This window comes from Sander lucioperca, chromosome 5 (genome assembly GCF_008315115.2).
Source record: "Sander lucioperca isolate FBNREF2018 chromosome 5, SLUC_FBN_1.2, whole genome shotgun sequence".
Lineage (NCBI taxonomy): Eukaryota > Metazoa > Chordata > Actinopteri > Perciformes > Percidae > Sander > Sander lucioperca.
In genome coordinates, this window is record NC_050177.1 from 44,374,317 (window position 1) to 44,388,457 (window position 14,141).

Consider the following 14,141-nt stretch of genomic DNA (forward strand, 5'->3'; position numbering starts at 1 on the left):
ATTAACCAGTTGGATGACGCTGCACACATTCAATTTGCTAACCATATGGTTAAATTAGTTAAACTTTCAACTGCAGCAAATTCATACTTAGCCTGTTTTGTAGTTTTAGCAGGTAGTGTGTATTTAACCAACAGTTTCTTCTTTCAGACTCCTGTTCTTGACTTCAACAATCAGTTGCTTGCCCCAGGAGGTAAAGGCACATGGGGGAGCTGGGGTAAGGGCAGCAGCGGTGGCACCAGCGCCAAACCTGCAGATTCTGGTAGGTGTCCCATACTGATGTGATGATTATAAATCAAATAAATATGTATTTGAGCACCTTAAAGCAGAAACTCAACATGTGCTATGTTGTACTTTCATCCCAAGGCTCAGAGCCAGGCGGCCGTCCAACCACCAGCACTCTGAACAGGTTCTCAGCCTTACAGCAGCCGTCCTCCTCCTCAGGCTCTTCCCTGGACTCGGACAGACGAGTTCCTCAGAGGTGAGGAACAGGACACAATTCTTGAAGCCTATTCAGAATCTCCACTAGCAAATGCACAGTGGGACCCTACAGAGTCAGACTCTGTGTTTGTGTTATCTTTTCCTGACTCTGCTCTTCCTCTGTCCTTCTATAGAAACAGCTCGAGTCGAGAGCGCAGTGATCGCTTCGACCGCTCTGATCGTGGCACTGACCGATTTGAAAGACGGGATGAACGGCGGGACGACCGTGATCGTAACCGACTGCAGGTCACCAAGCGCAGCTTCAGTCGGGAGAACGAAGAGCGGAGCAGGGAGAGAGAGCAGCGTGGGCCGGCCGATCCTGTCCGCAGAGTAGCGAGCATGACGGACGACAGAGGCAGCAGAGACAGAGCCAGGAGCAAAGAGAATGGTAGGACGCGTGACGTAGCGGTAGTGTAGATTTAAACTACATATTTAAATCTGAGAATAATCTACTGTGCTAAGAATAGAATTCTCTGGGAAATCCAAATAATCAGAAAATATGTTTTGGACATTTCAGCCATTTATATCAGCCATCTATAAACTCTGAACTACATACTCTACTTACCAAAAAAAGGTTATACAACAGGAAAGCTTTTTACTTTTCTTTTTTCTTTCAGCAAAAGTTAGCATAAATTAAAATAAAATAAAATGTGTTTTGTTTGAACAGTTAAGCGGGAGACAGCTGCCCCATCTCCCCCTCTCCAGACCCTGACCACCACCAAGCCTGCCTTGACCGAGGAAGAACTGAGCAAGAAGTCGACCGCTATCATCGAGGAGTACCTCCATATCAACGACATGAAGGTACACACTGAAATGCATATGAAAATGAAAAGAATCCAGACTTCCCTTACACAGAAGTACAAATCACTTTTTTCTTGTTCCATTGCTCACTTGTAAAAATTAAAAATGACCCGCTGACAAAAAACACTTAAAATTGCAGTTGTCTTGTTCTGTCTTTACCTCGGTGCATTTCCTGTGGCTGCCTCACAATAAAAGGCACACTGTAATTCATTGAATACGCCGAAGCAGGAAATGTTTGGTTTGAAAATACAGCCTATATTACGACTGTAGGAGGCCTATCGCTGAACAGATAGGCTTCTATCAATAATATGCAATTACAAACAGTAAAGTTTTACTACCTGCCTGTATTGTTTCCTGTGAATCCCTTATACTTGTATATTACAGGCACAGTTTCATCCTTACAGAAGCGTTCCTGCACCCACTAACAGCCTTACAACAATCTGTATGTTCTTCTCTGTCTCTACAGGAGGCTCTACAGTGTGTGCAGGAGATGAACAGCACTCAGCTGCTCTTCGTGTTTGTGCGAAACGGGCTGGAGTCGACGCTGGAGCGCAGCACCATCGCCAGGGAGCACATGGGCCTGCTTCTGCAACAGCTTATTAAGAACGACATCCTCCCAACACAGCAGTACTATAATGGGTCAGTATGGATCCCCAGAGAGGTGGTTCAGTACAATAAGTAATGTAGTATGTGCATAAAAGGTGTCATTGACTTTCATAGAAAACTATGAATATGTTTACATGTAATAAGTAAATATATAAATCTGAGAGCAAGTGCAGCTGGACCAAACTCTTCTGTGACATGTGTTAGCAGAGTTTTTAGTGTTGACTGAAATAAAGTTTATAACAACAGGATTTAAAATGAACAGGCTTTAGCTAGTGAATTAGTCTCTGAAAAGTCATATGTTTGAAAGCAGTTGCTGAAATTGAGTAATCTTTCTAACCAATATGCTTAGCCAAGACGTTTCCATATGTATGTATCATGTCAGTGAGGTGCCATAAATGCTTAGTTTTCCCATCTGTGAAGTCATTTTGAACTTGTTTTTCATCCTTTAAACCTTGAATAAACTTTGAAATGTGTGCACTGTGTGTTTCCTCAGGCTTCAGGAGCTCCTGGAGGTGGCTGAAGACATGGCAATAGACATCCCCCACATCTGGCTCTACCTGGCAGAACTGATCACTCCCATGCTCCATGAGGGAGGCATCCCCATGGGAGAACTTTTCAGGTTAGTCCCCAGGCCTTACTTGGCCCCTCAGCATGTCAGCAAGGGAAATCTGCAAGAGAAGATACCTTTTGGCTGTTTGTCTAACCTATGTTGACCTTTTTATGCTTCCAGGGAGATTTCAAAGCCTTTGATCCCCCTGGGCCAAGCTGGAGTCCTGCTGGTCCATATCCTCACTTTACTCTGCAAAGGAATGGTAAGAACCAATCAATTATAATCCTTTCTATATTATATTGTATCTAATAGTGTATTCTTCTGACTGATAAGGGTTTTTGAATATTTTTGAAAACCAATACTAACTGAATGCAGTTCTACTTAGTACTGTTTTTTGCCAATCACACTGAGCAAATATGTAAATTTGAATCCGTGCATTTGGCTGTTGATGCCAGTGTGATCAGTGTATGTGTCCATCAGTCTAACAACCAATCTGCATCTCCCTCATTAGAGCCATAAAAAAGCGGGCACCATGTGGAGGGAGGCTGGCCTCCGGTGGAAAGACTTCCTCCCCGTGGACGTAGACGTCAACAAGTTTGTGACAGAAGAGGTGAGAGGTCGCTCACCAGCTTCATCATTAGCTGAGGAAATTTGCGAACAATATTTTCACAATATTAAACAGTTGTTAATCATCCATTATATTGGAGGCCTTTAGTATAGGTATGATACCCCACTATAGTATCAAAACGTTTTTGCTGACAGGATTAAATTTCAATAGAAACCATTTATGAAGTGCAACATTACAATATTGTAAGCTCCAGTTTTTGTGTTACACCAGAAACCAAACTTCATGATTGTGAACACTGTATTCCCTTTGTCGTATTACTGGGGTCAAAAGTGATTGTGTAGAAGTTGAATGTGAGTTTGCTTTCAGGCACTGAATGAGAAGTGGAGTGAGTAGAAGTAACATGAGTGTTTTGAAAAGATGAGCAAAAAGCCTGTTTCTGTCTCCATGGTGCTAACTAGCATGTGGAGTTCACACTGGGCGACGAGTCGGAGGAGAGCAAAAAGAAGCTGAGCTCTGCAGAGCTGACCAAACAGCTGGAGAGACTGATCCAGGACAAGGCCAACAACCAGAGGATCTTTGACTGGATTGAGGTTTGTATTCCTGCTTGAGTGTAATTCATAGCAGCGGTCTCCAACCTTTTTTTGAGCCACGGACCGGTTTCATTTAAGAAATATTTTGACGGACCGTTCTTCAAGGTGTGGCGGATAAACACGACAAAATGAAATGATACGACCAGCATGAAAACAAATATCTAATAATATATATAATATGAAAACAAATGTAAAATGCATGAAAAACACAATTTACCTTCAGTGGGAGCCCTGCGCTTGTTTCTGTGCAACCAAACGGACCCATCTGGGGGTAACGGGAGACAGTGACTCCCGAAGTGCGTTCCTTATGTCCAGTTTATTCCGTGATTTTGTTTTGATTGCTATCACAGCAGAAAATCAAGGTGCTTTGTCTCCATGTGCCAAATAAGTTTTGAAGGCTTCATTGCCTTATTTGCTAGCTTGTCGCCACATATTATGCAGAGCGGGAGAATCACCTGTTGCGATAAATCCGTATTTTAAGTAGGGCTCCTGGTATTGTCTGTTAAATTTCTTTTTTGTAAGTTGTAGGCTCTTCTTCTGTCTCCTCCTCCGTGGGCCTTTCCCCCTGAGCAGAAAAAGCTCAGCAAAGACGTTTGTTTACTCATTTTTTTTCCATGTTTGTGGGTTTCATTGAGTGGTAATGTGTCAAGAGGAAGAGACGGGACATTTTTCAAAATAAAACATCTTTTAGACTCTGATAATCAATTAAACAAGTACCAAATGACCCAGTGGTAGGGGAACTCTGATTTATAGTATTTATTACATTCTTTTACTTCCATCTTCATTTCCATTTGTTTCCATTCACAATCTTAGGCTTAGGCTTCAGGCTTTGGTCATGTCTGTGTCAAGCACATGTTTATTTTTATATATATATATATATATATATATTTTTATATTTATATATATATATATATATATATATATATATATATATATATATATATATATATATATATATATTTTAAATTGCATATTAATGATATCCACACTCATTTCAGGTTGGTTCTTAAAGTTGAGAGATAACTAGTCATGACTGCTATTCAGACATCAACATGAGACCAAATCTGTCTAAAATGCACCTGGGAAAAATGCAGGGAAAAAGCTTGTTTTAGTATACTAGGTCTGCATGACACCATGTAAGACATTTTCTTTTAAGACTTCCAGAACGTTAAAGGCTGTAATGGCGTTAAAGGACTTTTCTTACTTCATATGGTAAGTCATTAAATTCAAGAACCTGAACCTGAGACACACCAAATGTGTAATGAAATCCTCTGGGATTCAGTACATTTATTTGTCACCTTTGTCATTTTTGGGGAATCAATCACACAAAGAAAACATGCAATGCACGTTCACAACAAAAGACCTTTATCACTAATGTGATGAACTCAAAGTTTCAATGTTTACAGGTTCCAGGTTCCAACGAGCTGTTATTACAAATTCCTTTCTGTCTGCTATTAATGAAGCTGTTTAGATTACCTCCAGTTTTCTGCATGTGTGTTAATGAATTTGTCTTGTGTAGGCCAACCTAGATGAGCAGCAGACCTCCTCCAACATGTTTGTCAGAGCTCTGATGACCTGCGTCTGCCAGTCAGCAATCATCTGTGAGTCAGCATGTACCCTTTACATCCCTCATTAGAACCTACTCATGCAGGACTCGGATAAGGATGATAATCACTATGGAAATATGTCAGCGAGTTACTACTCATCAATACTCGTCAAGTCAAACCTAACTCAAACTATGCTATTCGAGTCCCTTTAAATTATGTTTTTCCAAAATGACTGCATGCAGGTGAGAACCCCAACAAGGTGGACAGCGAGCAGATCAAACTGAGGGCCAAGGTGTTGCAGAAATACCTGAAGGATGAGCAGAAGGAGCTGCAGGCTCTGTATGCCCTCCAGGCCCTGATGGTGCAGATGGAGCAACCTGCCAGTGAGTGGCTGCTGTCAAGCTCATGTTCTCCCTGTTATCCTTTGTTGCTACTTTCAGAAATGTTTGTTTGTGTGCATTATTGCTATGTTAGTGTTCTGCAAAAATAATGCGGGCAGACTTTTCAGACGTAAATTCTGATCAGTTCTTGTTCAGCTTTTTCACGTGGAACTGGTTTCAAATATAGTTAGAATTGCCACGAAATGTCTTGTGAACATTATTCGTCTCTTCCCTCCTTCAGATCTGCTGCGGATGTTCTTTGACACTCTTTACGACGAGGACGTGATCAAAGAGGATGCCTTCTACAAGTGGGAATCTAGCAAAGACCCCGCCGAGCAGCAGGGCAAGGGCGTGGCTCTTAAGTCCGTCACCGCCTTCTTCACTTGGCTCCGCGAGGCCGAAGACGAGGACGAGTCCGACAATAGCTAGGGGCCCCTCGAGCCGCTGGGAGAACTGTTGGGAGTTCAGAGAGGATCATTGGGGAGAGCAATCGTTCTGTGGATGATTCAGAAGACCCCGAGTCAGCAAAAACCTTCTGCATAAACAGAAAAAAAAAGAAAGAAAAAAATTCTTCATCTGGGAGAGATTGTATTATGGATCGAACGTTCGATCATGTTATTTTTTTGTTTTTTTGTTTTTTCGGGGGGTTTCTTGTTTTTCCTTGCGCAACTGAATGTCTTTTTTGAAATGAATTAAATTACAGAATTAAATAGAGAGATTAGTTATGAAAGAGAATGCTGAGAAGCGTTACAAGCCGTGGGAGATAATACTGTTTCCTTCAGTATTTTTTTGAGGTTTATCTCCTGTTTTCAAATGGCTTGTCCTCGCCACAGCAACACTATTCAAGACACTGCTTAATGACAGATATTTAAAACACCTTTAAAAGGCTGTTCACATCTATATTTTTGATGACTTCATCCTTTAGCATGTGAACACGGCACAGCAACATTGTCATGTCACGTGTACGGTGTTTGAGCTACATGAGGCGCTTATGTAGACGGCAAGCTTTTGTTTCTCTTTTTTCCGGCGTTGGATGGTTGGAGTGTGCATTTTATAATAAAATAGAAAACTACAAAGAAGAGTGGCGAGAGCTGTGTAACGGACATTTCGGACAGGAGTTAAAGTAAACGGTTGTTGACTCCCGAGGATTTCACAGACTTTATGTGGACAGTGTCACTGAGGAGCGGGGCAATGAACATTGACCATTTTGCTGCTGTGGGGTACCCTAAACCCCGAAATACCCTCCCATGTGTCTGTTTGACTTGTTTCCTGCGCTTCAAAAAACAAACTCTGGACTGAAAGGGAGAGCAAGAGTGAAGGCTCACATCAGCAACCTCCTACAAAGCCTGTTGTGGGATTTAAAAAACATAAAATAAAATGAATAAGACTTGAAAAAAAGTATACAAACGAATCCACTTTAATGAAAAAGAACTTTTAAAAAAACAAAGTTAAACAGTACGAATCCTACGGCCTTTTCTGCTTCCATGAGTGGAAATGCATTTCAGGAGAGTTCTGTAAATATATAAATGGTTGTTTTTTTTTCGTTTTTGTTTTTTCAAAGAACAATGCTTAGGTAATGCCATGTTATTTTCCCCTCATCTTAAACAAAGTCATTTCCCTATATTTATATTTTTCTCTCCTCAGCCGGCAGAAGGTGCTTGTAATTATCCAACCCAAGTCATTGATTACAATTTAATTGAAAATTTGTAAATACTTTTTTGCTTTACTTTATTAAAAATATATTTAATTAAAGTAAAATTAATGCCTCTTTTCACATCCAAAACTGGAAGAGATAATAAAGATCGTTGCCAATAAAAGAAAAACTCCCATACTTGTGCGTTTGTGAAGACTGTTTTAAGGCGGATTGTCCTGCTAATGTGGGACTGGCCTATCTGATCCTAAATACTACGTTACCTCTATTCTGCCCCACAACACAGCTGGTGTGCTTGTGTTCTTAAAGCCATTCAAAGTAAGCTCTGTGAATTACACGAATGTGGTTTTTATAATGTTTTGTGTACTACTCTTTTTATTTTTTATTTTCTTATGGGCATGCCGCGTCTCCAGTCAGAATTTCCAAAAACATTCCCCCTGCAGCCACCTAATATTAACTTGCAGCGTGCCACAGTTTTATATAGGCTTTTTGAATTAACAGAAAAAAAGGGTCAACGTCTATTTACTAGCTTTTTCCAGAGCTTTTAACCCACATCTCATGGTCGTCATCTGCGGATGAAGTTTGCTTAGTTGTCATGGAGATGGCTCCTCTGTCATCCCCTATCACTTCCCCAACACCCAGTTGTGTCACCTAGGTCACGGGATGACAACCGAGCAGACTCCATCTACTGATGAAGGCAGATTCAGCGGTCGACAGCTCTGGAAAAGCTAGTAAGTGGACCTTGATTTATTTTTTTGTCAAACTATAAACTAATGAACCTAAACGCTCAACTCTTGTACTGGCGTTCATTACAAACACAAGCTGTCACATTTTAAGATGGTGCCCCTCTTTCTCAGCTGGCCTCTGATACCCCTAATTCTAACAAGCGTTCAAACAATTTCCCATCCCAGCTAGTCTAAAGTCATGGGGGCAGTAGTATCATTTGTTCTATGATATCCTTGATTGGACACTGATGGTACTCCAAGTCCTTGAGGCAGTGTCTTGTGACCAACAGCCTGCTGACTAAAGCCCTTCAGCTGGCCAAGAGGGCCGTGGTTGCTGGGAGGAATAATGTAACTGGTAGCTCGGACAACAGGCTAGAGAAAATGGATGAAGCAGCTGTGATGTCATCCCCCTGTTTCTAAAGTGGTTGTTGCACAGACAGGGCTTCACACTGACTGAACACACAGCGTTGGACTTCTTGGGGAAACTCCAGAAAATAAAATTTGGCCATCCTCCAATCTTTGCTATTTGGTTACATGAGTAGTTGGCTCAAACAAAGTTTCAGATGGATAAACAGAAACACAACAATGATTCTGCAAAGCTCTAAATCTTTCTTCCTGTCAAGGTTTCCATACACAGGATTTGAATGATTGCAATGGGTTTCTATTGTGTATTCTCCAAATATGGTGCTATTAAATAATTTTGCCAAAGTTGCATTTTAAACCAAATTATTTGCATCCTAAAGTTTTGGAGCACCGCAGTATTTTCTTAATACAGCCTAATTTGAGGGGGCATTTTTAATTATAACTTAATGAAATGATTTTATCCATTGCCACAATTATGATTTGCTGAATTTTCTCAAAGTATTTAAAAAAAAGTCTCTTTTGCTGATATAATCGCTGATTTCATCCAACATTCATGAACCTAACACATACAAGAAGGGCAGGTTTAAACTGAGATAGAGAGCTGGTTTCTGTGGTTGCAGTGCGGCACGTCAGACTCTACAGCTGTGTCTGTCTTGTCCTGTAAACCCCAGATACGTAGAATGGGTGTTCACTTGTAACCAGCATCAAGCTTGGTAGCTTTTGGACATAAAAGTACATGTAACTTATTCCTAGCATTGGCACTTGGTTAAGGCACCACAAAATAGAACACAAATAATTTCTATCAAACAGGAGCCATAAAGCGATCGAGAGTATTTTTACATTTTTTTGGCAGGAGACCTGTTCACTAAGATTTTAATGTTCACTTAAAGACATGATTTAGTACAGAATTACTGTATGTAGCAGTGATAAATTCCATGCACTCGCACTACGAATGGTCAGTGTGCATGTTTGCCTTGCATTTATGTCGGTTCCCTCTGGATGCTCCAGTTTTCTCTCAGTCCAAAAACATGCAGGCCAGATTAGCTGGAGCCTCTCCTCGAAATAAAACTGCATTCTTAAGCAGCGACACAGAAATCACTGCTTTTAGACTGTTGTCCAACGTAGTTATTCAAAAAGCTGTTCTTATGCTTATGTATCACTGCCTTTTTGTCAGAAGAACTAGGTGTAATCATCTGAATAAGCTTGAGAAGTAAACATATTGCAAGAAAGTTGTTCAAGTCCCCAGACAGTAAGAAGTAGAAATATCAGTGCTGGGGAGGGGAGTGGGCTTCACTCTGGCTCTCAGCCCCCAACACCAGCCAGAAATAGAAAGTGTGGTAGTCCTGGACCGCTCCTAAATGCAACTTGGTCCAAAAGAGTGTGTATGCTCAGCAAACCACTTCAGCAAATAAAAAATCTAAAAATAACTTAGCAACTCAGCGTTTACACATTTTTACTTTCAACATTTACAGGCAGTCGATTATATTTGATCACTTCAGAGCTCTGTTGCACAGCCCACACACTTTTGGAGTCCCATCTACCTCATAACCGTTTCCTTGTTCAACTGTTCAGATGTTCTCTGTTAAGCAACACTTCACACATAATACAGCAGAAACCTTTGTAGGCTGTAATTCAGCCTCTGTGTAACCTTACCCAGAGTCAGGCCATAATTTCAAACTGCCTTTATCAGTTTATCTCTCTTGTTACAAGACTTGCTCTATCCCTGCTGCCATGCTCTGCCTTATCTCCAACTTGCTTTCACTCAGGTGCAGTATCACAGTCAGCTGGTCCCACTTTTCAGATGAAATTTTCACACTGTTGCGTCATAGGTAGACCTATCATTCCTTTCTATGTAATTCTTCCAAAGTATATTTGCACAGTGTATTGTGAAGGTTCAAGGTTCAATTTATTCACAAAAAATTAAAAGACAAGTACAATCATAGAACATAATGAAGATATGTGAAATGGGACACCCTGGTAAGCCATTCAAAGCTTGTGTAAAGGGGCCCAGACACTAGCAAATAATACACATTATAAAAAAAGGTTAGCAGCCAGACAGGCACTGTACAGTTTGTTATAGTTCAGAATCCAGAGGGGAAATCCTGAGAGGACTTACTGACACTGCATTCCTACTAGCAGATATTTTTGTTTTCCCATTTCATCAGATCAGCATGTTTGTGCAATTGTTTACTATTATTCTGATGATGAATGCACAGGTTTTTTTTTAAGTAATAGCCATATCTGCAGTGGTGAGATCCATCACTTCACAAAGTCTTGACACATTAGATGAGTAAACAGTGAGATGATGACATGGTTGTTGGAATGTATTAATCTACTAAATTACACCTATTGAAAGTTGCTCTGTTAGTAGTCTCGCATTGCCAGACCTTTCTCTACAGCTTGTTAGCAACAAAATCTACAAATTTTGAAAAAAATTATTTTTCTTCTGTAGGCTATGTGTTTGATTTGTGAAGGCACTATCAGTGAACATGTGTGCTAAATGTGAATGTTTCTAATGTCCAGATCTTCCCCTGAAAGACAAACCTACGTGACCTGTAGGACCCTGACCTCCAGCAACTCCCTACATCAGCAAACAAACAAGAGACTGGCTGCATATGATTCAAAAAGCAGTATGTAAGTTTATGAGGAGATGAGTTTCTGGTTTTTCGTTTGACATTTACTTAAGATTGCACATCTGCTTGATGGTTTGTGGATATTGCTTGAATATCATTTGAAGCCATCTGCAAAATGTTTTTAAATACATTTCTTCAGTAGTATTATCTGCATCTGCAGCCTGTTAATGGGTTTTAAATGGTTTACAGAACACCCTTCTGTGCACATCTGTTGACTGTTGAAGAAGGGATGCAGGATTTCATCTGTTGTATTCTGTGGGTGAACTGAGGCAGGTAAATCCAAAACTTATCCAAATATCAAAAACCCAGTTCTAGCTGTGCTCTTTTCCTGTGTCTGCAGGGTGTTTACAATGGACAAGTGATACAATAAAAAACACTCAGAAAGTTCAGTATGTATACTAAGAAACAATTGATTTTCAAATGTGCTGTTGATGTACACTATTGTGCCACAATGCAATGCACAAAGGAAATAAACAAATTATCGCAGGTCAAGGGACACTTCAAGTGACATTGCATTCACTTTATATTATATCACTAGATAATAATACACTATAACTACTATGTTGTTAGAATTGTATTATATGCTGTATCATGTGTTATTTTCTATTGTTATTATATATGTCCTAGCATTGTATTATTACTTTATAGTTTGTAAAAATTTACATATACAGTACTGCACATATATAACACTATACTTTAAGATATTATTACGTATATCATACTTATTATTCATATCTTATACCATGTTCTTTCAGCTGGTTAGTGAAGTATGGAATGGGAGACAGCATCGGTCTCTTCCTCACACTCACTTGAGTTCAACTAAAGTATCATCTTAAATACACTAGAGGGGGCCCTTACACTGTATACTACCCACATTCAGTATAGCAGTAGGTTTTCATGACAGCTTCTTCTGAAATAATTCCCCACCCAAAAAACATATCCAAATATAATACATTTAGGTAAAATAGTAATTATTAGCTTTTCATATTGGAAACATACGTTACAATCTGTGTTTGATGGAAAAGACGTGAGATTGAAGACAATTGAGTCAAATATATCTTTCTACAACCATTTTTTTGTAAATAAAAATCTAAAAACAGGAGGGGACAAAGACTGACAAAGTGACAGAGCCACTTTTAAGTTCACAAATTCACCTTTTACAAGATATTTACTTCTGTGGAACATGGACTCAGATTGGACTGAGCCTGGCCCCTGGATGCACCAGTCATCATCCAGCTGTGGAGGGTTTAAATGGCTGAATTGCTTTGACCTCCCAATGCCATGACACTTGGAGTATCCTTAACATAGGCTAAAGCTACTTGCAGGCCTACGGGAGAATTTAGGCTCATCTTCTCATTTTCTACTATTAAAATGTTGAAAATGTTCTCTTTGGGGCTTTAAATTGACTATTGTGAGTTTAGGACCAACATATAACAGCATTTAAACAGAGCCATTCTCTTTCTGGCTGCCTGAAGACCTCCCAGGATTTACTCTGGGGGCCAGTGATAATAAAGCTCCCCTGACGCATCAGCATACCCCACAGGGCATACATTTGAAGATAGATAGCATGCTGTGTGTTCGCTATTTATGAAGCTACAGCCAGGAAACAGTTAGCTAGCTTAGCTTAGCAAAAATACTGGCAACTGGGGAAATGCTAGCTATCTTGTATAAAGGAAACAAAATCTGCCTGCCAGCACCTCTGAAGTTCAGACAAGTTGCTTGCTGTCTTAATGCTAAGCTAACCAACTAGCTTCATATTTAGCGTACAGACATAACAGTGGTATCAATCTTCTCAACTAACACTCAGCAAGAAAGTGAATATTTATCAAAATGTCTTCTTTAAATGACATTTTTATTTTTTGTCCATTTTTTCCAGTAACTATATTCTTGTAACATTAGAACCGTCCATTATGTTATGTTTGACTTTTTTTCTCTACCCGACTAATAGCTGTCATGATGACCCGTTTTTTTCCCCATGGTGGATCATTGCAGTTGCACACAAACACACATGGCCGTGTGTACAGCAAGGTAATGAGCTAACATCATACCATCATGAATCATAACCCTGTAGCAGATGGCAGCGGGTGTGTGTGCAACAGTCTGCAGTCCCACTGGCTGCTGAGACCAACACCAGTGAGGACACAGTGGTTGACAACATGTCAGCCAGTTCAACTCACCACGCAGTGTACCTTCCCCAGTGGTAGAAGAAGTACTCAGGTCTGTTATCAGTGGTGGAATGTAACTATAAACAACAATAAAAACAAGTACTAACAAACAAGCAAGTATTGTCATCGAAATAATAGCCTACCAACAGTAAATTTACTTTTAAAGTAATCATTATGCATAACAGTCCATTTTAGGACAATGTATACATATCACTTTAATGTTGCAGCTGGTAAATCTGTGTAGCCTGTGAATTTCCTTCCAGGGATCAAGAAAGTCTTATCTTAACCTATAATAATTCATCATCATTTTATTTGTTGATAATATTTTGTATTGATAATCTGAATCTGCAATGTAACTACAATTTTCAAATAAATGTAGTAGGGTACAATATAGTATAGTAGTATAGTAGCCTACAATATTTCATTAGCAAGTAACATAAAATGTAAATACTCAAGTAAAGTACAAATACCTCAAATATGTACTTAAGTAGGCTACAGTACTTGGGTAAATGTACTTCCCAACACTGCATTTAAAATGTCCTTTGTGAAAGATGCAGATATCTTGAATTGTTTCCACTACGGTGTTAGGTCTTCACATGTGAAGCCCCCACACCCAGTATTATAGTATATGATCAGTAGTTCCACATGTAAATGTTTTCCTTTTAGAAGCTCTACATGCTTCCATTGACAGTTGTAAAAAAACACAATCCTCAGATAATTCACTGTCTTTAACTCATTTTGCATAACATTACCACAGTCCTCGTCATCAACTGCCCCTCCGCATTAACAATGCTAATCAGTGAACTAATTGGGAACATTAGGGTACACCAATAAATGTCCCATTATCAGTGTGACTCATGGTACCTGTTGAATAAGTAGAAAGAACACGCTTTTGCATCAGTTGCCATGTTACCTCTTTTTTCATCACCGTCAGTGATGGAGAAATTTTTGACAAGCAATCAAACAAAACATGATTGCAGATACAAATATTCTTCTCTAGCTAATGTATTCATTGAAAAATAGATGGCTGAGTGGTTGTGCCATTCAGCTCAGACCCAGCGGACTCTGTCTTTCTCACTTACATA

The 14,141-nt window shown here is 39.7% G+C and overlaps 1 protein-coding gene across 1 annotated transcript in view; it reads left to right on the top strand.

Annotated features, from left to right (window-relative positions):
• LOC116038850 (eukaryotic translation initiation factor 4 gamma 1) overlaps positions 1–6,953 on the top strand; it is a 48,433-nt gene extending 41,480 nt beyond the window's left edge. The window contains exons 22-33 of the mRNA XM_031283516.2: positions 148–259; positions 364–478; positions 612–865; positions 1,145–1,278; positions 1,745–1,917; positions 2,378–2,503; positions 2,615–2,696; positions 2,946–3,044; positions 3,461–3,592; positions 5,112–5,193; positions 5,382–5,522; positions 5,761–6,953. Of these exons, the coding sequence (XP_031139376.1) occupies positions 148–259; positions 364–478; positions 612–865; positions 1,145–1,278; positions 1,745–1,917; positions 2,378–2,503; positions 2,615–2,696; positions 2,946–3,044; positions 3,461–3,592; positions 5,112–5,193; positions 5,382–5,522; positions 5,761–5,948 (1,638 nt within the window). The 3' untranslated portion in view covers positions 5,949–6,953. The remainder of the gene's footprint in view (positions 1–147; positions 260–363; positions 479–611; positions 866–1,144; positions 1,279–1,744; positions 1,918–2,377; positions 2,504–2,614; positions 2,697–2,945; positions 3,045–3,460; positions 3,593–5,111; positions 5,194–5,381; positions 5,523–5,760) is intronic.
• The last annotated feature ends 7,188 nt before the right edge of the window (positions 6,954–14,141 follow it).